At 53.8% G+C, this 25,514-nt stretch overlaps 1 protein-coding gene across 1 annotated transcript in view; it reads right to left on the reverse strand.

Moving 5' to 3' along the window:
* The window catches only part of ARHGEF17 (Rho guanine nucleotide exchange factor 17), a 244,457-nt gene that overhangs the window by 10,402 nt on the left and 208,541 nt on the right, over positions 1–25,514 (reverse strand). The window contains exons 8-20 of the mRNA XM_048839474.2: positions 21,500–21,609; positions 19,925–20,010; positions 17,171–17,289; positions 14,674–14,887; positions 13,629–13,702; positions 11,669–11,862; positions 10,470–10,720; positions 8,751–8,997; positions 6,859–6,945; positions 5,930–5,997; positions 4,067–4,215; positions 2,392–2,566; positions 709–966 (exon numbers count right to left, since the gene is read on the reverse strand). Of these exons, the coding sequence (XP_048695431.2) occupies positions 709–966; positions 2,392–2,566; positions 4,067–4,215; positions 5,930–5,997; positions 6,859–6,945; positions 8,751–8,997; positions 10,470–10,720; positions 11,669–11,862; positions 13,629–13,702; positions 14,674–14,887; positions 17,171–17,289; positions 19,925–20,010; positions 21,500–21,609 (2,032 nt within the window). The remainder of the gene's footprint in view (positions 1–708; positions 967–2,391; positions 2,567–4,066; positions 4,216–5,929; positions 5,998–6,858; positions 6,946–8,750; positions 8,998–10,469; positions 10,721–11,668; positions 11,863–13,628; positions 13,703–14,673; positions 14,888–17,170; positions 17,290–19,924; positions 20,011–21,499; positions 21,610–25,514) is intronic.

Genomic DNA, 25,514 nt, shown 5'->3' on the forward strand with positions numbered 1-25,514 from the left:
CCCCCCCTACCCCTCCAAACAGAGATGTTAAACCGAGGCTGGGTGTTTGCAGTAGCATTCCACGCCATAAGGGGGCGCACTCAGCACCTGCACCCTGCTGCACCCAGACTAGTCTCCCAGGAGTAGTGGTGAAGCTGCATCTCTTGGAGGATTGAAAACCAGGCTGGACAAAGAACCGGGGAATGAGAGCGGAGCAGTAGCTCTGCTATAGTGAGGGTTGAGACTCACTTACTGTTTAACAGATGATTTTCCTAAATGCTCTAAAACCCACATGTCAACTCAGATTGTCTTGAAAATCGCCGTGCCTTATGCATGTCCGGGGTAGGGTTAGTGGTCCAAATTTGGACTCACATGAGCAAGGTGTTCATGAGATACAGACCCACTAAAAATTGCATGGGACATTTTAGTGGTTCCTAGAACATTATTTGTGCCCACATCTGGTATTAGAGGGGAACAATCCTGCTTGGGCCCCACGGGGGATGGACTAAGTGGGATTTGATATCCTGGATATCTGCCCCCCTCCCCAACTTCTTACCCCTCCAGAAGGCCCATCCAAAGAGTAAGACACAACTGAAGGTGGGAAAATGGGCCCTGTGATTCCATGGGTGTGTGTGTGTGTGTGTGTGTGGGGAGCTGTTGCGTGGAAATTTCAGCCCCTGCTGATCTCTGGGTTCTGAGTGTGGGTACAAACCCTCCTGCTGGACCCACCTGGATCTCTCGGCAGCGGAAAGATGATATCAAAGTTGTCGGGCAGTTCGATGGAGGTGAGGAAACGCACGTGGCCAGTGTGCCCCTGGGACAAACCCACCGGCATCAGGGGCATCTTCAAGGAGGTGGTGTTGGCCGTTATGGACAGCGTCAGCACCACCCCAGCGCTGGTACCAATCCAGAGCAAGTCCTTGCAAACCAGGAGTGCTGTGATCCGCAAACAGGCAGCCTTGTGCTGGCGGATAATGGCATCCGAACCTGCCAGCGGGACAAAGAGAAGGACCAGGAGTTAAAACACAGGTGAGCTGAAGTTCTAAAAGGTCCCTTGCACATGTGACCAAAGGAGGTTATTGGTCAAGCTCTCTGCAGCATCCACCTCCCTTGGGCAATGCACCTTTCTGCAGGGCACCAAGCAGGGATCATCTGGGCCAGGTGGACATATCCCACATGATCTCTGTCACATGATGGCATGGGATGGGCAGTGCCAGACCTTGGGACTTCCTAGCTTCTTGAGTCAGGCGTTTGGGGCAGGGGTGATGGATTCTTCCTAAAAGTGGTGGGGCCACGAGGCCTGATCCCCTCCATGGCCCTGCTCCTGCTCCTCTTCTTCCTCCTGAGGCCCTGCCTCGGGCCAAGCTGGAAGCCAGAGCCGGGCCAGGGAGCCCAGGTCCTTCCATCTGCCTGGGATGCGGAGGCCTGAGAGCAGCCCTTGTCTCTGCCCCCCCGCAGGTACCACGCCCAATGTAGGTGGAGGGTCCGCGGCTCCCCACCACTGCCCATGTGGCTGTTACCCTGACCCAGCTCCAGCTTCCGGCCTGGCCTGGGGCCAGGCCTTGGGGGATGAAGAGCTGCAGCTGGGCCATGGTAAGAGCCGCCCGGGCAGCTGTGGGAGCTGCGGACCCTCTAACTGCCCTGGGCGGGGCGGGGGGCAGGCAGGGACATGGGGCGGGGGCTTCTCTCATGTCCCCCAACCCAGGCAGGTGGAGGGTCCGTGGCTCCCCACAGCTCCCTGGGAGGCTCTTACTCGGGCTCGGCTCCAGCTTCCAGCCTGGCCGGGAGACAGGGCCTTGGGGGGAAGAGGAGGGGCAGGGGGCCAGGCCTGTGGCGAAAAGTGGGAGGGCCATGGTCCCTTGGCCCCCCTGTTCTGGCAGCCCTGGTTTGCGGGTGCAGTGATTACACATAGGCCTGTCCTCTCTGGGAAATCAACATGCGAGTTCTGCTATGGTCCAAAGGGAAGAGAAACAGGATGGTCCTGTGGCCTTTGCTCCCCATGGCTTGCCCCTCAGAACAGCCTGCTGTCTCTGCGTGAGACAGCCCTGGCCGGGACCGGGACAGCACGCGCTGTCACCTGGGGGAAGAGGCATGGCTGCTGGCTGAGGCAGCTGGCCCAGTGACTGCCCTTGCTAAGCCTGACTCTAGCCAGGGGGAGCAAATGACAGCTCCCTGGGTGGCCTGAGGAGGGATGACTGATCAGATCCCAAACGCATCCTGCTGGCATCTGCAGACCCCAAAGTGAGCCTTATTCGGATGCCTCCCCTCAGTCTGCCTCATGGCTGCTACTGAACTCTCTGAGCCCCACAACCTGGTCTCTATGGCCCCGACACAGCAGCTGCGCAGAGGCAGGTCTCCCTGGGTTTCATAGCTCAGTGCTGCAGACAAACCGTTCGAAGGCAATGCCGGTACCTGCTAACATTTTGTGGACCAGGGGCGTGATATCGACTTCAGCCAGCTGCTCGTAGCTTGTGGCGTGGTACAGCCTCACCTGTGCACTGCTCTGGAGCGCGATCCAAATACCTGGGCTGCAGCTCACCATGCAGGTCACGCTGCGGTTGCTGTCCTGCCCGATATGGAACGTGTGCTGCGGATGGAGAGGAGAAGTGCGTCCATCGTACTGCTGCCAATGGATGGGACCCTCTGCAATGGCAGCAGAGCCAATGGGCCACTCTGGTTCTTTGCCTTGCAGCCCTGTGCTTTAGGGATCTAGACCTGCCGGTGAGGAAGTGACTTTTCCTCCTCGTGGAAAGTTCCCCTGGCAATTCTCCCTTAATATTATTTGCACTGCGGTAGCACCCAGGGGGCCCAACTGAGATCAAGGCCCAAGTGGGCGAGGTGCTGTACAGACATACAGCAAGGAGCTTTCACTCTGCAATCTAAACAGACAAGGCCCAAGGGGAAACCGAGGCACAGGGAGAGGGAGTGATTTGTAGCGGAGCTGGGATTAACACTCAGGTCTCCTGACACCCAGGCCAGTCTTCCAGCCAGTCTCCCATGCTGCCTTTCATGTCTATCAGTAAGACGCCTGAGCCAATCCATCAGCACAACACCCCCTGAGCCAAGCTAGGTATAAGAGGGCTGTTGTCCAGGATGCATGAAGAGGAATATACGAATACGCTGCATTTCTGTAGCCTTTTCCGTATAAGATGGCAGGCGCTTCACAGACCCCTCAGGGAGGGAGGTAAGCAGCTTTATCCCAGCGATGTCCCAGCTGCGGGGTGAGAGAGTCAGGACAGCACTGTGAAAATCAGACTCCGGTTTTGAGTGCCATCATTTTGGGTGCTTGCCCGGAGGCACTCTGGGGATGGTTTTCAGAGGTGCCGAGCGCCCTCTTGTGGAAGCCAATAGCTGTTGGCCCCTCGGATATTTGGGCTCTAGATGTCTCACAGCGGGCACCCAAAAGCAGAGGAAATTCAAAAACCTGGTGTTTTGTGACGTGATCCAGAGACGGTGCCAAGAACAGAACCCAGCTCCCCAGCCACCTATTATAACCACAAGGCCACCCTTCCTCGCCTGCTTCTCCCACCTCTAATCTCCTCTATACAGCACCCACCTCGGTGGCGGCTGGTAGGGGGCTGCTGCCCTTGTGCATTCCCACAGCGTCTCCCCCATGGTCACCTATACATGGAGCTCTGCTGCTCACAGGGTGACCCTCATCCCACACAAGCTCCCAGTGGGATTGGTCACTGCTAGGTGTACTCTCAGAGGGGCCCAAAGACAATGGGGCTTGGCCATGGACTGTCCCAGGGCAGAATACGGCCTTTTGGAAACTGATGTAGGAAATAACCGAGGGGAGACCCTCGTGGCTAAACACATCTCACTGCGAGGGGCTGGAGTATTTACCTCAGGAGAGAGATGGCTCTCCTGATCAGAGATCCCGGCTCTCCTGATCAGAGATCCCGGCTCTGGGCTGTGCATGCCCTGCACTAAAGGGCTGATCCAAAGCTCATGGAAATCAACAGGAGTCTTTCCATAGACTCCATTAGGCCTCAGACTGGGCCCCAGAGTTCATGACCAGCCTCCTGAGCCCCCCGCCCCCATGTTGGCTTGAGCCCTCCTGGGGGCTGGGAAAGCGAGCAGGTACCTCCTGCAGCAGTGTGGCCGTGTTGAGGATGACGACTCGGTTCTGACACCCGCACCACAGCTTGCCAGCCACCGAGACCATCTTAGTGACAGGGCTGCCCGGGGAGCCAAGGGACAGGGACTTGGAGTTCTGGGGGTCCCAGAAATGTCCTGTACAGAGAAAGGAGAAATCAACAGTTGCGTTCTCCTTAGCTGCCCCCCATGGGTCCTCACAGCACAGCAGCCATGTGGGCCGGTGGACACACATCCTGTAAAACGAGGCACAATGTGTGGGTGGTGCTTTGAATGTCCTCTAGCTGTCGACTGCCCAGCAGCGATACTTACATGGCTCCCATCACCACAGCATCCAAGCTCCTCACGGCACCCCTGGGAGGCAGGGCCATGTACAGGTGGGAAACTGAGGCACGGAGAGGTTAGGTGATTTGCCTAATGCCCCACAAAAGCCTGTGGCAGAGCAGGGACTTGAGTCCAGGTCTTCCAAGGTCCAGGTTAGTGAACTACCCGCTGGGCTAGAGCATGTGCAATGTTCTGGGCCATGCAAACCGCCACCAGCGGGCAGAGTCGGGGTTAAGGATGGTGATGACAGTAACAGTGCACACCTCTGTTGTGGCTTCCAGGGGAAGAGCTCAGATCCCTGATGCTGCTTCGGAGCCACCCTGGGAGGCAGGTCTGTGCTATTTAACCCATTGCATGGGGGAACGGAGGCAGAGAGAAGTTAAGTGACTTGCCCCAGGTCACACAGGAAACCTGTGGCAGAGCTAAGGAGAGGCCCGTCCGACTAAGACTACCCGGGCTAACAGATGCAGCCACTCTGCAGCCAAGTCAGCTGGCCAGGCACTTCTAGTGCCCACCTTGTTCAGAACTCCCACCTCCCCCTGGCTGCATCTCAGACTTCCAGCGACTCCTCACTACAGTGCAAGAGACTCGCCCCTTTGGCGCAAGGAGCTGGGACCAGGAGCCTATGGCCATAAACCTGCTCTGCAACCTCAAGGATGTTTCCTTCTCCTCCCACCATCCCCAGGCGTTCCTCTGAGATGTGGATTCTACAGGCCATGAATCCCGTCCCCAGTTACAGCAGCGTCATTCCGGAGCGACTCCCCCACGGGCAGCCCGGTCACTCCCGATTTGCGCCACATTGCTGGGAGCAGAATCTGACCCTTGGTGTCCGAACCGTGTTAGCTTTGTCCCCAGCTCTACAATGGGGGTCTTGATTACGTGAGGGCAGAGTTTGGCCAGGAATCTTCAATTCCATGTGCCCTGAGCGCTGTGAAAATATACCAGCGCTTCTGTCACTGCCAGGGCCACGCTACATGGAGAAGTGATCACACCAGGCTGGGTTCTCCTCTTCCTTACGCCAGTCCAACTGCACGAGCTTCAGTGGAGTTACTCCTGATTTACACCAGGGTAAGAAAGAGGAGAATCGGGCCCAGAGCAGTTAGTAAAAGGGTAGCCTGGCATTTTAAAAATAGAAGGCCAACGTTTTCAAAAGTGCCTGTAACTCTGGGTGCCCAGCGAGTGCCCATTACCTTTGGGTGCCCCAAATTAGCGGACGCTTCTGAAAACGTTGGCCCCAAATTGATGAGCTAATCTAAAGCCACAGAGGACATGATGGCAGCCATTGGAGAGGGGGATGGGGAATCAGGACTCCTGGGTTCTATGCACCTCTTTGCCACCGCCTCACTGTGTGCCCTCAGCTAAGTAACCTCTCTTGTTCCGCTACCCATCAGCACAGTAGTGCTCTTAACGCTAACCCATCTCTCCGGGGAGTTGGGAGGCTCAGCCAGCTGCTTGGGAAGCACTGTGGGATGGCGGCATGCAAGGCCCTACGTCAGCGCGCAGCTGTTGATGTTGGCATCAGACTCACCTGCCTCTCTCTGGTAGATGATGAGTTCTCCGTTCGCCAGGGACACAAAGACCTGGTTATCCAGGTACCTGCCGAGAAGAGAAGCCCGCGCAGTTAGCCTGGGACGGACGTCACCATGACAGTGCAGCAGCAGCTTCCCTCCGAGGAGGCTGCTCCCAGTGAATCAAGTCTCTCCTGCAAAAGGCTGCTCCCTCGGTGCACTTTAGTCTCTCCTCCACTCCCCAAAGTGCCCCATATCTCAGTATCCTCAACCCAACCGCTCGTTTGTCCTTCTAACATAGCATCCTGTACAGCCCACCCCCCACCATATACAGCTCCAGCGCCCACCCTCCCCACACATCGGCTTCAATTGAGATCCAGGCCCCGCTGTACCAGGGACTGCACAAGAAACAGTCCCTGCCCCAAAGGCGGTACAGTCTGAATACATAAGCCGACAAAGGAAGGCGTGCTAACCTTGCCGGACAGCTGGGGAAACCGAGGCACAGAGCGAGGCCGTGACTTGCCTGAGGTGCCACAGGCAGTCTGTGGCAGAACCAGGCACTGAACCCAGGTCCTCTCAAGTGCCTTTACCCTGAGGCCATCTATGCTCTGTATTAGTTACTACTGAGATCATGGTGACACCTAGACATATCAATTAGACACCCGTGGCTGGCCCATGCCAGCTGATTCAGGCGAAGGGGCTGTTGAGTTGCGGGGCAGAGGTTCAGGCTCGGCCTGGAGCCTGGGCCCCAGGGCCCTGCAAGGTGGCAGGGTCCCAGAGCTTGGCCTGCAGCCCAAGTGTGAAAGGCTACGCTGCAGTTAAACAGCCCCTTAGCCCAAGTCAGCTGGCCCGCGCCGGCCGCAGGTGTCTAACTGCTGTGTAGATGTACCCCCCGAGGCCTAGGCAGGGCCCTGGCAGGAGCTGATGCCTCGTGCTGTGTACCACTCACAAGATGCACATGACGGCGGCCGAGTGCTGCATCTTCATGCTGTTCTTCCGGTTGCGGATGTTGTCTGAGGACTGGTACACATGGATGCTAGGAAACAAAGGGAGTCAGCTGAGAGTCCTCTGCTGTGGCTGATGGAACTGGCTCCCTGACCCGGCACAGGGAAACGGGAGGCAGCTCCGGTCACATCAAATCCCAACGCTTTGTTGGAAACGCACTCTGTAGGTCTGCTCAGCCTCAGTTTCCCCTTCCTTCTCCACCAGCGCCAGGGCAGCAAAGCTCACCCGCGGGGCAGCTGGGAAAGGCCTCATTCACAAGCCTCCCTAGCACTGGCTCCCAGCTCTCTGGAGCACGCAGCACTGGGTGACAATGGAACGCACTGGCTGGTGTGTGTGTGAGTTCCACCCTTTATAAGGCTTGCTTAAGGGGTTAGAACATAAGAACGGCCAGACTGGGTCGGACCAATGGCCCATCTAGCCCAGTATCCTGTCTTCCGACAGTGGCCAATGCCAGGTGCTAGGGAGGGAATGAACAGAACAGGGCAATTATCGAGTGATCCATCCCCTGTTGTCCAGTCCCACCATCACACAGCCAAAGGCTATGGACACCCAGAGCACGGGGTTCCGCCCCTGACCATCTTGGCTAATAGCCATTGATGGACTGATCCTCCATGAACTTATCTAGTTCTTTTTTGAATCCAGTTATAGTTTTGGCCTTCATAACATCCCCTTGCAATGAGTTCCACAGGTTGACTGTGTGGTGCGCATGCGTTGTACTTAGGTCGCCCTCCAGTGGCCTCCACATCAAGGACCCACACGGCATTTCTCTTCATTCACATGGCAGGGGCTGGAGCTTTTGGTGCTGAGGGGGCTGAGCCCTCATTCACCTGGTGTGAGTGGGCAGTGCAGTGTCTATGTACGTACGAGGGATGTGTGCAGGCAGAAGTGTTTGTGTTTATGGGCCAGGACAATGAGCAAGGCAGCCTCGAGCTGGCTGGGGAAGACCTTCAGAAAACCAGCTCTTGTGCCATCTCAGCTCCTCAGGGCCTGCAAATGGCCCAGCAAAAGTGTCAGCTCAAACGCCTGGGCCACTGACACCAACACAAAAGTGTGAGCTGCCTCCCAGCCCTGGGGTGCAGGGCCGTGCCTCAGTGCGAGGGTTTTCAGACATTTCCATTCTCTTCTTCAGGCTTGTGTGGGCCTCGATTGTGTGCACAAAATGTGCGTGTGTGTGTTGGGAGGGGAGGGAAGGGGAGGGGAGGAGGCTGTGCATGGAGGGATGGACACACAGTCACAGAGTTTAAGGCCAGAAGGAGCCACCCTACCAGATCCTGTGTGTGGGTATGGTGGACATGTGGGCATGATGCCGTGCCTGTGTTTGTGTGTGGGGGCACTTACATGTGCATGCCCATGTGTGCCGTATGTGGTGGTAGGTGGACATTTAACCAGGTGGATTTAAGAGGCCTGGCCCACATGTTCAGCGCAGAATATGGCTCACCAGGATTTGATGAGATCCTCCCAGTGCCAACGGGTACAATGCCAAATAAACCAATGCAGCTGCATCTGCTGACACCAGGCCGGTGTTTGGCTTGGCGTCTCCACAAGCACTGAGTGGACATTCTTTTCTCCACCTCCCTCTGTTCTCAGGGTTTACCCCAGAGAGTACTTGAATCCCCTCCTTTGTCACGCCTTCCCCCCTGTTCCCAGCGTGCTAAGAGTCCCCCTGCCAATAACGCCCGTATCGGCAGCTTCACTCCAGCACAGCCATCCATTACAGAGGCTACCAAAGGAAGTCAGCTCAGCAATGTTTGCATGCAGGCTGGCAGGATCAGGTGACATCCGCCAAGCCACTACCCACCCCTTTTCCAATACTCTGCCTGCTCCTAGCTGACCCACCAGCCATCCTCTGTGCCCAGCCACATTGAGCTCTGATACGCCTCAGGATCTATGCTCAGCAGGTCCTCCAAGCTGCCCCTCGTGAAGGACCCTCGGCTTGACCTCCTCATCGCCCGACCATCCATGGGGCTCTCGCTATTCCTGTTCTGGCTGAAGGTGCTGGAGATGGGAAGGAAGCCTGGGTCCTGCTCCTCCTCTGAGCTGGTGGTTTCAGCTGCCACATCTTTGGAGCTGGGGATCTCTTCATCTGGACAAGGAAAGGTGACAGGAACACACAAACCAGGAGGTTTTAGGATCAGATTCTGATCAGTGTGATTCTGGATTAACTCGCTCATTCCCACTGAACCCAATCTAGTCGACTCTGGTTTAACCTAATCTATTTCAAAGAATTTCTCTTGCACCCATCACCACGGTGTCTAGGCACCAGACGGGGGTACTATGGACCTACACTAGTGCAGCTGAGGGCAGAGTTTGACCTGGGATGTTTCATACTGTAGCTGAATAGCACAGTGGTTAGTGCCCTCTGATGGGAGCCCAGGACAAGTTACATAACAAAAGGCACCGGGACTTTCAGCATTTTCTAGTATCTCACATTTCCATGGCACTTTTCATTCTGTAGGAGCAATCCCCAAACCTTCTGCAGAGGGTGACAGATTCTGTTCTCAAAGGCACCGACCCAAATTCAGAGTAAATCCATTTACTTAGTGGAGTTGCACTGGATTTATACTGGAAATCAGAATCCAAATCCTGGTCCTACTGCAGTCAGGACACTAAGATTAGCGATATATTAAATATACATGTAAAATATTTCCAATATCTGGATGAGAGACAAGGTGGGTGAGGTTAATACCTTTTATTGGACCAAATTATGTGGGTGGGAGGGACAAGCTTTCGAGCTCCAGAGAGCTCTTCCTCAGGACTGGAGAAGACACTCTGGTTCTGTATAGCTCGAAAGCGCCTTCCAGCATCAGAAGCTGGTTCAATCAAATACATGACCTCACCTACCCGGTCTCTCTCATATTCCGGGACCAACATGGCTACAAAAGCACTGCAGACATGGACATTTATTACATATTAAAAAACAACATACAAAGAACATTGTTCAGGTTGCAAAGTCAAGCACTTAGAAGTTAGGAAAATGCCATATACACAGTTTCCAGTGCAGCCTCATTCTGCCCCCTGTGCGTCAATCTTGTGCACTGAATGAGGCAGGGATCCTATGGGAAAAAGTAGTACTTGATTACCTAATTAAAGACTGTATCATAATGCATACACACAAAGTGGCTGAACAATTCTAGCATCTCTAAACTAGCGAGTGCTTGATTTTGCAACCTTAATAACAACCTCTTAACGTCATTTTCTTGTATGTCATTTCCTAGAGTTTGTTTTTAAAAGAAAAAAAGTGAAAACAAATTCGATTATTAGTGACTGCAACAAGATTTCCCTGAGAAACGCAAGCCAGCAAAGGGAATAGCGATTTGATGGTTTATAGCTCAGCCAAAGTTGAATGGATTTTCGTGGGACAAAGAAAAGGCACCCCTCTAGTCTGAGGGCTTTCTCTTGCCGAATATCAAAGGCCTGATGCAATTAATGACGGTGCGAGAGCTTCTCTAAGAAAAGGTCACAAGAATCCTTTTCATGGAAAGTGTTAGGGTCACTACCAGCTCCCCCATAATAGCAGGGCTCAGTCATTTAGTGGCCTAAGAATTGATGACTCACTTCCAAAGCTAGAGGAGATGGTGGAGTGGCTGGCCTGGCTCTGGAGTGTGCCTGATGGGCTTGGAGAGGACTCATCGTCTGTATCGTCGCTGTCAAAAGGCATCAGCTCCCTGTTGGCGCTGTCCATGGGCTCAGAGAGCTCTATCGAGGAGCCGGAGATGGAGATGTGTAGGCACTGCTGGGGCCCGGAGTCATCCAGCGCCGAAGGAGCCGGCTCGGAGGTTGGACTCACCAGGGACTCGGGATGCTCCCTGTTATTAGAGTGACAAGCTGATGTAATCCTAATCCTAGCTCTGCTACTGACTTGTCCTGTGCATTGGGAAAGCCACCGTGGCTCAGTTTGCCCATCTTTGAAATGGGGATAAGAAGGCTCACCTGCCTAAGAGGGGTTGCTGTAAGGATTAAATCCCAAACACTTCTATTATATGCCGCATATTGCAGAAAATCTACACTGGAGCTTTAATAACAACTGATGTCTGCTATCTCCCTCTTCCCCTCTGCCTAGAAAGCCAGATGCCCTATTGCCTTGGGCCAGAGACAGCCAGGACTCACAAAATGTTTCAAATCATCACAAAAGATCAGAAGTGGCATGTCCGTAAAGCATGGTGCTGTAGGTTGAAGGGCAAGTACTTCCAGCACGTGGAACCCATCTTATGTACTTCTACACTAGCGGCCGACCCAGGCTGGCTGACTTGGGCTCACAGGGCTGCAGGGCTGTAAAGTTGCAGTGGAGATGTCCGGGCTTGGTCCGGAGCCCAGGCTCTGGGACCTCTGAACTATCTGAATGCCTCCCCGTCTCTGATGTGTTTATCTTGTGAGGTAGAGCAGTGTGAGTATCCCCATTGGACAGCTGGGGAACCAGGGTGTGTAGAGACTAAGGCCTGGGTTTTAACAGGCATCCAACTCCTATTAAAACAAGAAGTCTGGGGCACAGAAGAGACTGGAATGCTGCTCTCCTGAGTCCCAGGCTAGCACCTGACCACTGGGCCAGCCTGCCTCTCCTCACAGCTATCCTAGGAACCTCCTCTTTGTTTCTGATGCCTCATGCACTCACAGGCCTCAGTGGTGTCCCCTGTGTCCCCTTCCTCTCCCGGGCAGATACCCAGCACTAAGCCTGCTCCTATGGTGCCGGGGTCCTGAGTCCATCCCTGCATCAGTCCCTGTTTCCTTCTAGCCCCGGATGCGCTGGCATCTTGTACCTGAAGCTTCTCTTGAGGCCCGGCACAGCAGCGATGCAGAGGATCCTGGCCGAGCACACCGCTATGCAGGCCTCCACTGTGGGCTCCTTCTTGATGCTGAGAAGGCAGACCTGCCCCACGTAGCCGTCGCTGTTACACACCCACACCTCGTAGGCGTTCTCGGGGCTGCTGTGACTGGGAGAAGCACAAGAGAACTGGAAGGGGGCAAAAGACAAGGAAGTTTCAGGTCATTTTTAAATTGTACTGAAAGGCCTTCATGATGAACGTCTCAAAGCAGCCGGGCCGGGCGCAAAGGAGGGAAGGAGGGCACAGGACAGAGGACGCGCTCTCTCTCTTGGTTTGAATAAAACCAGTTTCCTTTTCAATAGTACGGTTCATCCCAAATGATACACACGTGTCACCGCTGGCATGCAGCCACCTGTGGGGTGGAACATAGCAGCTGCTTAACACCTCACTAAAACACCACCCTATGGTTTAGGACAGGAGGTGAAGAAGAATACCGTTGCCAATCCAAACTGCAGGGGAAATTAGAGATGTACAATGCAATGGAATTTGGTCAGGACACCAGGGCTAATACCCCCACGCCTCTGGAAAAATGTCCCAGGACCTCTAACGAGGAGAAGACCCCACTTCCCTGGTGCATGCATGCAGGGGGGAATGTAGTCGGGTCCTGCTCTCACCTCCGTGTGATATTGGGGGGGCAGAAACATAGATCTGCCCCCCAATATTTCCACTGTGGCAAAAACTAGCCTGTGTTGCCACCCCAGGAGCCACTCTCCGTCCCACAGAACGGGGGCGTTAGTATTGTTCCAGTGATGTGCAGTGATGTCTCCGGATCCCTGGCTTGAACTTCGTCACAACCAAAGAGAAGACAGCGCCAAAGCCTCCCTCCCACGTCTGAGGCTGAGCCCTGCACGTGTTTGGCGGGGAGCTTCCTCAGTCCTGCGGGAGAGCGCCTGCCGTGCAGCTGCGATCCCGTGACACACCTTGCTGCACTGATTTTGCGGAGAGCCCAGTAACCTGAGCATACAATAGTCCCGAGCCCTGCAGACAGGTATCCACAGCGCAAAGCAAACACAGTCACAGCTGGCATCACCTGCTTGCTCTGCAAAGCAGGGCCAGGGGCTTTAAAACAGCTGGCAGGGTGGCGAGGGCATGCGTGGCTTGCCCTCGGCTGTCCTGCATCTGCCCTGTGCAGACAGAGGGCTGTCAGATCAGCAAGAGGATCCCATGAAGAAAGAACAGCCCCCGCTTCTCTGCACCTGCAGCCAGTGACGCACCCCACCCAGCAGGCCAGGGGTGACCTGTGTTAAAGAAGGGGCGTGGGTTTCTGGCTGGGTAAAAGACTTAAGGGCCTGTTCTTGTCAGCCTGCAGGAACTGCATGAAACTGGGGCTTGATGTGACCTTTGGGTTCCCATAGGAACACGCCTCTGCAGATCAAGGCCAGTGGGCTGCAGCTTTTGTCTCTGGAAACAACACAGAGCGCTCGGGCCTGCACTGGTCCCCACAACAAGCAGCATCTTGCTCTCGGGCACCAGGTGATGGTGGTGGGGGTAGGGGGAGCGGAAATAGGGATCAGGTATAGTAGAGACTAACAGCCAAACCCAGACCAGGACACAGAGAGGTTTGGGATCTGAATCCAATTTTACAGGTAGCCCTTATGGGCCCAACCTAAAGCTCACTGAAGTCAGTTGGAGTCTTTCCATTCACTCCAAGGGCCTATGCCCATAATGGGCCACACCAATCCCACCGCTCTAAAGAGCCTCAAACTCTGGCGTTTGAAATCCCAATCTGGACTCAGATCCCGGACACCCCAAAATTCAGATGTGGGGTGTGGTTCAGGCTCTTCTCTACAACGCAGTGGGTTAATGCTACACCAGAGGTGTGGGAGGGAGCTCGGGGACAAGGGGAAGGGAACTGAGCAAACTCTGTACGTCTCGTTATCAAAGGCCAACGTACTTGCATCCCACTGCGTGTCTTCATAATCGGGATCGCCTTCAGGAATTCCGGGTCCAGGCAATTTTTGTGAGAAGCTGGACACAGGAAAAGAAAGACAAGAAAAGCTAGGTCAGCGAGCCTGTGGCTATAGCAGTCAATAGCAGTAATTTCAGACCGCAGCAAATGCCCCAGGCCAGAAGGCTTTGCACAGCATAGAGACAGGGACCACAACACCCACCGCTGAAATGCAGCCACCTCTGGGGTGGAACGCCGCAGTTGCTTAACAGCGCACAACACCACCGGGCAATGGGTTAGTGCAGGAAGTCGAAAATACTGTGTTCAGCTGAAACGGCAGATGAGCTGGGCAGCATGTCTTTTACCAAACTGGAATTTGGCTAAATCCTGCATCTTGGCAGGGGGTTAGACTAGATGACCCTTGTGATCTTGTCTAACTCCATGGGTTTATGATTCTAAGGCACAAAGGATAACACCCCCTCTCTGAGCAAAACATGTCTTGGGATCTTTCAATGACCAGTCAATTTCATTTAGCACAGGGGTTCTCAAACTGGAGGTCGGGACCCCTCAAGGGGTCGCAAGGTTATTGCATGGGGGGTCGCAAGCTGTCAGCCTCCGTCTCAAACCCCACTTTGCCTCCAGCATTTATAATGGTGTTAGATATATAAAAAAGTGTTTTTAATTTATTTAGGGGGTCGCACTCAGAGGCTTGCTATGTGAAAAGGGTCACCAGAACAAAAGTTTGAGAACGACTGATTTAGCACCTCCCCAACACCACACTGGGGCTTTGATAGACACAGAAGGAAGAGTGCCACCTGATAGATTATCAGTGGAATTTTCTGCAGCAGCTAGGGTTTTCCTTGGCAGTCTCCCAGCCCAGAAGTGACCCAGCCAGCCCCTGCTTAGCTAGCTCCCTAGCCAAGGAAGGACTGATTCTCAGGGATAATACCCTAACTGGAGCCCTGAGAACAACTCCCACTGATATCAATGGGAATCTTCCTACGGCATTTAGTGGGGATCACATCAGGACCCCATTTGCGGAGCTAGTTACCCAGTTTCTTCTTGGTGTCCTCGAAGGCCTGCTCAAAGCTGTGCCGTGCGTCGGGGTTGGGGAACTCGAAGATGAAGGACTCGGTGCCGTCGGCTTTGGTGGTGGTGAGCTCCACTTTGTTGGGCGGGAAGGACATGGTGAAGGAGAGGGACTGCTTCTCTGCCAGCTCCCGGTGTATGGCGGCCATCAGGTCTTTGATGACATCATCCAGGCTCTGGGGACGCACACAGGAACGGGAAGAGCATTTTTAATCTGGAGGGGAAGCGGGCTTCAGGGAGGAAGGATGGTCTAGTGGTTGAGGTGGTGGATGGGGACCTAGAAGATGAGGGTTTAACTCCCAGCTCTGCCACAGATTTCCTGAGGGATCTTGAGCGCGTCACTTAGCCTTTCTGTGCCTCAAGTCCCCATGTGTAAAAGAGGGTGACAGTGCTCCTTTCCTGTCCCTATAGGGTGTCGCTGTTTTGGGCAGGGACTGCCTCTCACTGCTCATCCACAGCTGATGGGGGAGGTTGGGGACTGACTGTGAAGGGCCTTGGAAGGGAAGACAAGGTGCTTACGTTCGATGTGACAGAGAAAGGGGAGCCTGCAAAGGGGCTCAAAGAGGGGGCAAAGCGACGGGTGAAGGAAATGCAGCAGCAGCTATGAGGGGCTATGAGGGGACAGGATCACATTCCTCCAGGCCAGAGAGAAGGATGCTGCGGTAATGGAGGTGCCAGATGATGATGCCAAATTCAGCATCAGAACCTGGGGACTGCCATGCTGCCCCTAGCAACACCAGCCTCCCCTGGGAATCAGGGTCTGATTGGGTCTAATGAGGGTGAATATAAGTGGGGGCTAACGTGCCACAGTGGCTGGCGTTCAAGGAGCAGTCACCTGTCATCAGAGTGGGGATGAAGAAGCTGCCTCTTAACAGCTGGAGTGTGGAGCAAAGTACAAAAATAAGCAGCTCTAAGTGGGCAGAGGATGGCAGATTTGAGCGTGATTTGGCTGGGCGGGGGGAGCCGGAGTTCAGGTTCCAGGGTCTCACCCAGTGCCCGGAGCAGGTTCTGATCTGATGGGGCCACAATCTCATGAGCTTGTCTTGAGATTTGAGTCCCCTGTTATGGCAGACAACACCTATCGTAATTCTGATCATCATACTCATCCTTAACGCTGATCTAGGAAAAACAAACGGGGCTTGTGGCCTTTTTTTTTTGCTTCTCTATGATGGACAAAGAAAGAGGCTCAAAAGATTTTTGCTTGTTTCTTACATTGGAGACAGCACACACCTTAAGTCTTGTCTTTCCCGTTTTTGCTGCAAGTCTCCTTGGAGAACCAAGAGAATGGGAGCAGGAATTTTCTAAACCACTAGCAGAGGGATGGGGCAGGGTGTGCGTTGTTGGATCTTTAATAACGAGGGCTTTTCTCCCCACTGTTTGTCAGGTGTTCAGGTTAGACAGAGGGTAAAAAACAAACAAGCCACAAAAAGGGCCAGATCCCTCGCTGCTGTAAATCAGCGTTGCTCCATCAAAATCAATGGAACTGCGCCGATTTCTTCCTTGCCTGAGCTGCTGAGGTCTCACGTCAGACCCTGCTCATTCTCCAGTCAGACAAAGGGAGAATAGAGTAGACAAGACCTTAGTTACTAATTTCATAAACCAAACAAGGGAAAAATATCTATCAGAGAGGTTACAAACCCCAGTCCCCCACGGGCCACTGGATTGTGTTAATCAGAGCCTCACGATTAAAGCCATCTAGACAGCTCTGTACAGGCTGGAGTCTGGTTTCTTTCATGGGAGGGTCAGTCTGTTAACACTGCTCCATGAGTTGCTTGTGAGCTGTGTATGTGCCCAGGCACTATGAGCTACAGCCTTTTACCCTCGCTTATATTGACTTACCATGCTCTATGAGTATTCCCAATACAGTCACTGGGCACACTCAGACAGTATGGGTAGAGATCAGACTGGATGATCACAGTAGGTACCTGCTGGCTTTTAAATCTATCCCGCAGCACTCCCCCATCCCCCTGGCATATCAGAATCCTATCTGGCCCCTTTCCTGCATAGCCCATTAACCCTGCCCCTCCTTGGCCTGTGATAGCCCCTGGGCTGCAGGTGCTGGTAGGGTAGACGGGGTGAGGGACTCTGCTTAGATCCCCTTTAACCACTAGTGCTGCCTGCCGAGCGCAGCCGAGGAAGGAGGCTGCAGCACTTGGCAAAGCAGCTGCTGGGAAGGTTTATACAAACATACAGCAGGCTGGGAGCTCAGCACTGCATGGCTTGGAGATGGAGAGAGCCCTTGTAGGGGGATCAGGTCGGGCCCTCCACTGAGAACCTTTCTGAAAAACTCTGGGTGCGATCTGGCCCAAGGAGCAGTATTTCTAGGGTGCCCAAGGATGGGTCATCTCGGGCCCAGCTGGCCCTGCAGTGGTCGGACAGGGCTGATTCCATGAGCCTGGGAGATGGTTTAAACCGGAGCCCCCAGCCCCTGGCTGTCCCCATGAGGAGCCTGCCCTCACCTGGTGGGGGAAGCTGAGTGTCTCGGAGAGCTTGCTGACTTGGCCCAGTGTGCTCAGGTCCTCGTCCAGGCGGCAGATCGTTTTCTGGATGCTCTCGCGGTTGGTGGACTGGGAAGCCCCTGTGTGTCAAACAGAGCGACAGGGCACATCAAGCAGCAGCTGTGCTGAGACGGTGGGTGGGGGAGGATGGATCCCAATACTTCCCCCGCTCAACGTTTCATTTAATTCCTTCTCCCCCTGGATTCTCTACTGCCACATACAAACCGAGCCTCACCCGGGTCTCACTCCAGCTCCCCTCCTGTTCTCCAGCTGCTGATATTGTTAGGGTCACACAAGACCCCATCCCCCACTGACTGCTAGGCTACCAAGAACTTCTGTACAGCTGATCTCGGACCCAGCCTTGTCTGGCCTCAGGGTGCAACCCCCTTTCTCTGGCTCCCCTGTCCCCCTGCTGTATCTCTGCCCGGCCACCAACATAAATCAAATGGGCCAGCTGACCCCGACCCCATGCTAGGGATCTTCTGGGGCTGCCCTGCTCTGCAGGGCTGGGACTGGGACATACTCTTCCAGCCCCTTGGAGGTGCCTGCTGTGCTAAGTGGGTGAAATTCACCCCAGTGCAAAGGCCCACTTAGGTCTGCACTGAGACCATTGGATTATCCAGGAGCTGGAGGAGGGCACGCCTGCAACATGAATATCAGCTGGAAATGCAGGCCCCAGGGGCTTGTTCAGCCTGTCAGCTGATGGAGCACAAACCCTGTGCTGGCCTGCACGTGGGTGAATTTAACCCAGAGAGGCTAGGCCATTACTGCTCACGGATCCCTTCTGCCAGGGCACTTCAGGGTTGTGAAGCCCTCTGGGAGGGCTGCTGTGATGGGCATCAGGCAGCTCGACTCCTCCCCCACTTTCTCCCACACTCATTGTCTGCAGAACATTGCTGCACACAGCAGCCAGCTGGCTATGCTCAGTGTGAGGGCTGGGTTCCCATGCACAGAGTGATTCCCACGCGGCAGAGCCCCTGCTAGAGTCTTCAGGGCCCATGGCTCGGTGAGTCATTCCCGAGTGAGGTAGCCTCCCCCCAGCTGCCCTGGGCCCGCTTGCAGCACTGGTCCCCGGATGCTGGAGCTTGGGGGCTTCCTGAGAGAAACTGACGCAGGAGCCGATGCCCCCTCTGGCGCCAAGGGATTAATGTGTTTACACCATCAGGAGCCCTGGCCAAGGGAGGGCCAGCCACTCCCCCAATCCTTCCACCCACCCACTCTGAGGAGGAGCCAGTCACTAGGGCTGCAGCAGCTACTAAGCAATTACACAGGGGTAAGGCCTGGGGAGCAAATCCACTCCCACCCTGTGGCCCGGGCTGGGCGGACTGGCCCCTAATAGCTAGCTGAGTTACTCAGGCCGGGTGCTGGTGAGAGGACTGGGGCCTTGAGGCACAAAAACCTGTGATTGTTTTCATGAGGGTTGAAAGGGGCTATAGGACCAGATTCTGGCCCCTCCCTGCCACTCCACCCCCATCTCCCCAGGGCCATGGCAAGGATGGGAGTGGCTGGAGTGCTGTGTGCTCTGGCTATTTGGGGTTGCAGGGGAGCCTGTGGATAGCTGAGCATTAGAGCAGACTCCAGGGTCTGCATCAGCTCCAGGAACTGCTCAGAATCTGGGTGGCGCCCAGGTGTCCCCTTCGGCCCCCCGCGGCCTGGCCCGGGCCTTCTGGGAGACCCTGGCCCACTGTCTGTTATACAGTTTGCCCTTTGTTCCTGTTCTCCCTAGAAGAGGCCCAGTTTGGAACACAGTGGTCACCCTGCACTAGCCGGTGCTGGGCAGGAGGACAGGAGCCCTGACACATGCGTGAATCACAGGAATAACAGATGGAAAAGACTTGCTGGGCCACCTGCTGTGTCCTCTGCTGACATTTCCGATATGTAGAGAGGCTATAATAGACATTCCCAATGCTATATCTTCTACTGCTTTCTGCAGTCCAATATGAAATGCACTGAACGGTTCAGTTATTTTGTATGCATCTATCGCTAAGGAAAAGATACAGTAGCATGCCCTGGGTTGCTAAGCTGCAAACCACAGCTACTGGGAACTTCACAGAAACTGAACTCAGATCCTCCTGCCTCGAAAGCACAGGCATTTGCCACTTGAGCTAAAGAAGAATCTCCACTAGCTGCTGGCAGTGGAGGGCTTACGACACACAGTCAAGAAGTTCTGAGTCTAAACAGCAGAGGGCAGTGATGCACATCGGTAGCCAGTATTTAACTCAATAACTGAGTGAGTCGTCTGCAAATCCCTATGAGAATACTGAAGTGTGCGACAAATAGAGCCCAGCACTCCAGTAAAAGTTGCATCTCTGGAGCTATATGGGGCTTGGTAGTTATAGCATCTGGGGGGGACACGAGGGCTTGTTTCTCAGCTATTTAAATGTTCATGTTATTGAAGTTTATTGTAAAACAGCTGAGCACAGCATCTGTCCCTGTAACAATTTTGTTAAACACAGCACAATACAGCACTTTACATTGGGGAGCTACTCGATGTGTCTTCGCTCAGCATGGACAGAACAGATGGGGGACCCTTTGCTGCTGAGCCAGTGTAACAGGCAGGGGCTCGGAGAAAAGGCTCCCAAAGGTGGCATATTGTAAGCACTTCGGGGCACAGGCTGTCTTTTCGTTCGTTTGTGCAACGCTAAGCATACCAGGGCTCTGATCTTGACTGGGGCTTCCGGGCACTGCTGTAATACAAATGATGTCGGTACAGACCTTTCACAATGTCGACATCCTCCAGGGGCAGTTTCCAGAGCAGTTTGTACTTGCTGGCTATGTCTATAACACTGGCAGCCGTGTAACTGGAAAAGAAAAGACATGAATGAATTCCCAGAGCGCAGTCCTGAATGCGACCACTAGGTGGTGAGGGTGGCAAGCTGAAGAGAGCCACAATTAACAATTAACACAGGAACTGATCACGGGCCTAAAAATAGGGCCAGCAGCTGGGCTGTCTTGGCAGGATGAACCCAGAGTGCGTCACACCCATCTCTTTTCTCATGCTCGGCACTTCGGGGAGTTTGGGTCCCATCCCTGCCTGCTCACGGGAGCACAGCACACAGGCCGGGCACGTTGCTGTGGATATGCAGGTGTTTGGAGTCTGGCTCCCGGGGTTTATTACCAGGATGGGGAACAAGGCTGGCTTTGGCTTTAGCATTTCAGGGGGTCCCAGCCGAGTTAATCCTCAGGCCCCAGCCCATACCTCCCACAAGGCCCATCGACCTGCTCTGCCTCAGCGTGGCGGGCAGAACGCCCAGGGAGCCAAAATGCCACCCTTTCTATTTTGGGATGTGCGCGGATCCCAAAATAGATCCCCAAACGCCCAGCTGTGGGGAGTGCTGGGACTGAAAGGGGGAGAGAGAATGGAAGCCACAGGGAAACAGCAAGGAGGAAGGGAAATTGACATCCCTGGTTGGGCAGATAGGGACCAATCCTGCGTGGCATTGAGTGTTCTCAACGCACTGTGAAGTCCGTGGGTCTGATCCCACCCTACAGACGTATGGGGTGCGGGGCTCTTGCAACAGCCCCTGGCACCCACAGACAGGGATTCTCTCTGGGCTCTGCTGGGGGACTCCAGAGGAATCCCCCACCCCCAGGGCAGGCTAACCAGAATGCTGGGTCCCACCCCCTCTCCAGCCACCCTGGCCCACTTTCTGCCCTGTGCCAGCCAGCTCCAGCCCCCGCAGCACAGCGGTGACTGTGAAGGGCTGGGCCATTGTACCCCTGCCCTGGGCAAACTTGCCATCACTGAAGGCCTGGGTGTTGTGATGGAGCTCAGTCCCTCGCAGGATTGGGCCTGTCCTGTGTGTTTAGAGACAGTCTGTGCTGGGGAAGGGCACGTGTGCAGTTGATCTGCCCCGCTCCAAATAAATCGGTGGGTGCGGGCCGGAGTGGGCAAGAGGCTCAGATGACTTTGGACAGTACATGGGGACCAATTCTTCCTTGCTGCCCCACTGGAGCCAATGGCCTGGCCTGGGTACCCACAGAACACGGTCCATAGGGCAGTTCTCCATTGGGGTCCTTCAGTCTGGACAGTGTTTGGATTCTTATAAAGAGACAATCCAAGCTGGATCAGAACCAGCCCAGGGGTTCGGGCTTAGCAGAGGAAACACCACACACCACAGGTGCTGGTCCCAAACTGCCTGCCACTCAGGGGAGGGCCCTGGGGTGGTTGGGTTGGGGTGAAAGCAGCTGTCTCTGGGTGTGCACATGTGGCCCCCATCCCCACGGTGGCAGACAGTGGCACTGGGTGAGCCCTGACCCTCTCTCCAGGCCGATTGCTGGTTTACTCACAGGCTCACGGAGCTGCGGCGCAGAGAGCCCGACTTGCGCTTCAGGGTGGTGCAAACCAGCAGGTCCGTGAAGAGGAAGAGCGAACGGTCCTTCTTCCCACCCACTGCCTTCTGCATGGCAACAAGGGGGGGAATTAACCCTTTCACTCCCCAAACCCAGGTGACGGCAATACAAAGAAAAAAAAGCAGCACATTTAAAGGCAAAACAGGTTCTGGCTGATGCAGCATCAAAGTGAAGGATCTGGGGATGAGAGGATGATTCTGACCCCCCACCCTTGCCCGATGGACACTGGACTGCAGGGTACAGGCTAGAGATATTTTTAAATGGCTTGTCCATGAGCGAGCCAAGCTCAGATTTGTTTGTCCGACAAGACAATATGGTTGCCCCAATATTGCTTTTTGAGGCCAAGATGACATTTAAAATTCAGTAGTTATGGGACAATTCTCAAGCTCACCTTCTGCTCAGCCCTTATTTCAGGCTCAGCCTCCAGTGATGCCAGCAGGAGCTTAGCTGGAGTAAGAACCTCTGGATCTGGTGAGCCCTTATTAATAAAGAGCCACCTTTTGTAGGCACCGGATTGACGTTGCCAGGCTTGTGTCCGGTGTATAGTACCTGTCCTGAGGGCCAGGACAAGCTGCTGGGCTGATCTGAGTCTAAAAGTCCCAGGTGCACTGACTGCTCAGCACATCCTGCCTGAAGCTAAAACCGAATGAGCCGCCTGCCTCAGCTTCCTCACACCTGCCGCTCACTAGCAGCTGCAACTCACCTGCCACATTCAGAATTAGCCAGGACAGGGCCCGAACAGTCAGCCCGAGCCTGACTGCAGCAGAGCAGCTGGCCAGGCTGGCAAACTGTCCATTTGCAAAGGAACTGAGGCGGGAAGAGGCCAACTTTCATCTGCACTTCAGGTCAGGCACGCTGCTCCGTTAATCCAGAAGTCCTGACTCTCAGCAATAGCCGCTGCACCTTGGTGCCTTACTAGCCTTGCGTGGAAGCTGGCAATACAGGCTCAGGGAATTGAATCAAGGCTGGAAAGACGCCATCACAATACAGTAGGGTGTGATCAGCACATCAGCAAGGCTGCACAGCACGGTCGGCGGGGTTTGCTGAGAGGAGGAGAGTGGAGGGGGCGGCCTAATCTAGCACGAAGGGCAGGTGGAAGCAAGGACCGCGGTCGGAAGATGGGCAGAGCCTGTCTGAATGAGCAGCCTTGCTCGTCGTGGCCTGAAGCATGTTCGTGGTGCCTTGGAGCCGAGCTGGGCGACAAGACATCACTCGCTCTCTGTCCTTGCTCTGCATGCCCATGACAGATGAGATCCACAGGGGAGCACCTGAGTAAGCGTGTGGCTGCAGCTCCTGATCCTTAGGCTGCACTGGGCAGGTCCTGCTGAGCTATGGAGAAGAACAGTCTTCAACACCAAGTGCCCTAACCACTGCGATAACCTACTGTAAGGTGCATCTAATGTCTGAGGCCATTACTCCCATTTGCAAGCGCTTGGGCAGAGGCCGGGTCTCCCCTGTGTTTGTACAGCACCTAGCCCAACGGGGCCCCGATCCGGATAGGGGCTCTGAGCGATACTGTAACACAAAGAAATAACCACAGTAGGACCACAGAGTCATCCTAGAGATCGGTGATGGGAAGGACCGATTACTGTAAGTCACCTAGCTCATCCCACCTCCAATGCATGTTCGCCCTAAGCCCTCTTGTTCAGAGCTAGTCAAGTGATCACAGACACCACTGTTTGCTGTCATTTGTGGGTCATCTTGAGTCTTTGGATGGTCGCCGGGCATTGCCGAAAACGCTGGCAAATCCTGACAGTTCCTCCGATCACAGCACAAACTAGTATTGTTGGAAGATTTCACTGAGATTTGTGACTTCTTGTTCTACTGCTTAGAAAATGTCAGTTGTTCTGTTGGGGCAGTGAAGAAATAAAATCATGTGACTTTAGTAACTAATGAGACTCTACCAATGGCAGCAACGTACGAAATTAACGGTTCATGAACCAAAATTGGTTTGCAAAATCTATTTGGCATCTGTGACTGACAAGAAGTGGAATTAACCTGGGAGCAGCTTGTGAAGGGTAAAACGGGGCCAAAGCAAAGGCTAATATTGTTTGCACTGAGTTATTTGAACTCTATTCTTGACCATTCTCTCTCTGTTTTTGACCAGTTTCTCACCCCACTTACCCATGGCAATAAACCTTTTTCATTGTTCTGAATAACCTGTGTCTTTCCTGCTTGCCCTGCCTGTGGTTCCTCCCAGATTTCTGGGGCTGAGCTCCCAGGATGTGCCCCGAGAACCGTGTCCGTACAAACTCACATGCTCTCTCTCCTTGGCAAATCCAAATGACCTTGGGTCATAGCTGGTGGAGCAGGGCTAACGCATCTGGTGAAAAGGGGCCTATGTATTTTGATCAGCACTGGCAGGCTGGTGCTGCGTTGTTATGGAAACAGCCCACAGAATACTTGACTGGGAAATGCAAAAGCAAGCTTGCCTTTCTCTTGTTTGAAAACCCCTGGGTTTCATTGCATAAGGGCGAGAAGGAGGCAGTGAACATGCTTCTTTTGAAAGCGGCCGCGTGCGCTAGATGAATGAAGGTTTCAGGTTTCTCTCTGTGGTTTTGTAGCACTTTAAATAGACCACACTCCTCCACAGCAACTGGAGTCAGCGAATGACAGAAATCAGGGGGACAAAACTTCTCTCTAGCTCTCCCAGCCCATCCCCACCTGCTCAGGGCTTTATGGTATAATTTATAGATTCAAAGAGTGTAATGCCAGAAGGGATCGTCAGATCATCTATGTCCAACCTCCTATATGTCACAGGGCATTACATGTCACCCACTTTCCCCTATACTGAGCCTAATGATTTGTGTTTGGCTAATGCATCTCTTCCGGAAGGGCAGCCATTCCTTCAAGTGCCTTGTCTAACTGAACTCCCAGTATCTCAAGTGGTGCAACTTTAATCACTTCCCTTGGGACACCAGTCCACAGTCACAGTGCCCTGGATTATCTTGGAGGGGTTTAAGGTATGACAGAGTGCCCCATGGGGAACTAATCCATAACAAATCCCTTGTACCAAAGTTGATAACCTGAGAAGAAAAGGGATTAAAACCTGACATGTTACAGGTGCTTGGGAGACACGTGGTATTAAGGTTCCATTTATAAGTGGTCTATAAAGGGTTAATAAATGATCAATCAATGTTCTAAGCATGTGACAGACATGAGTGGCATACGTTATGAATGGCTAGAAGGGGCTATAGATGGCCATAAACCATGGTTACAAGAACCACATGACCTACCGATATATGGATTTGAAAGCCAGAAGGGATCATCTAGTCTGACCTCCTGCATAACGCCAGCCAGAGAAAGTCACACAGTAATTTCTACATCATGCCCACAACTTCTGTTTGAGCTACAGTACCTCTTTAAAAAAGATATCCAGTCTGGATTTAAAGACTTTCCACCCTTCCAATGGTTAATCATCCACACGGCTAAAAATCTGCACCAGGTTGGACCCAATAACAATCTAAAACAACTGATTAACCATTTATTAATGTCTATTAACCCTCTATAAACAGAACCCCCATATAAAGTCTGATTTGTTTGCATGAATGATGTGGTTTTACTTGCTGAGAAGGACACTGTTAGCAAAATCAGTGCACAATCAAACCCCCTTAAAATCAATGGGAATCTCTTCTCTGACTTATATGGAATCTGGCCCAGGCCCCCAGTGTTCTGCCTTCTAGAAGTTTAGAATGCTTGAATCTTCTTTTCATATTCCATTCCACCTGCCCATCCCAGTTCTCATGCTGGGCCCCGGCACATACCTACCTGAAAGCCACCCATCGCACAATAAACTGGCACCTGTAAACCGTGTTGCCAGCATCACTTGGCATCAGAGAGGCAGGATGGCGCAGGAGTTAAGGCATTCACCTAGGCCTTGAAAAAGACCTGGGTTCAATTCCCTGCTCTGCCACAGGCTTCTGGGGTGAGCTTAGGCAAGTCTCTCTGTGTC

The sequence above is a fragment of the Caretta caretta genome, chromosome 1, assembly GCF_965140235.1.
Source record: "Caretta caretta isolate rCarCar2 chromosome 1, rCarCar1.hap1, whole genome shotgun sequence".
NCBI classification, from domain to species: Eukaryota; Metazoa; Chordata; order Testudines; family Cheloniidae; genus Caretta; species Caretta caretta.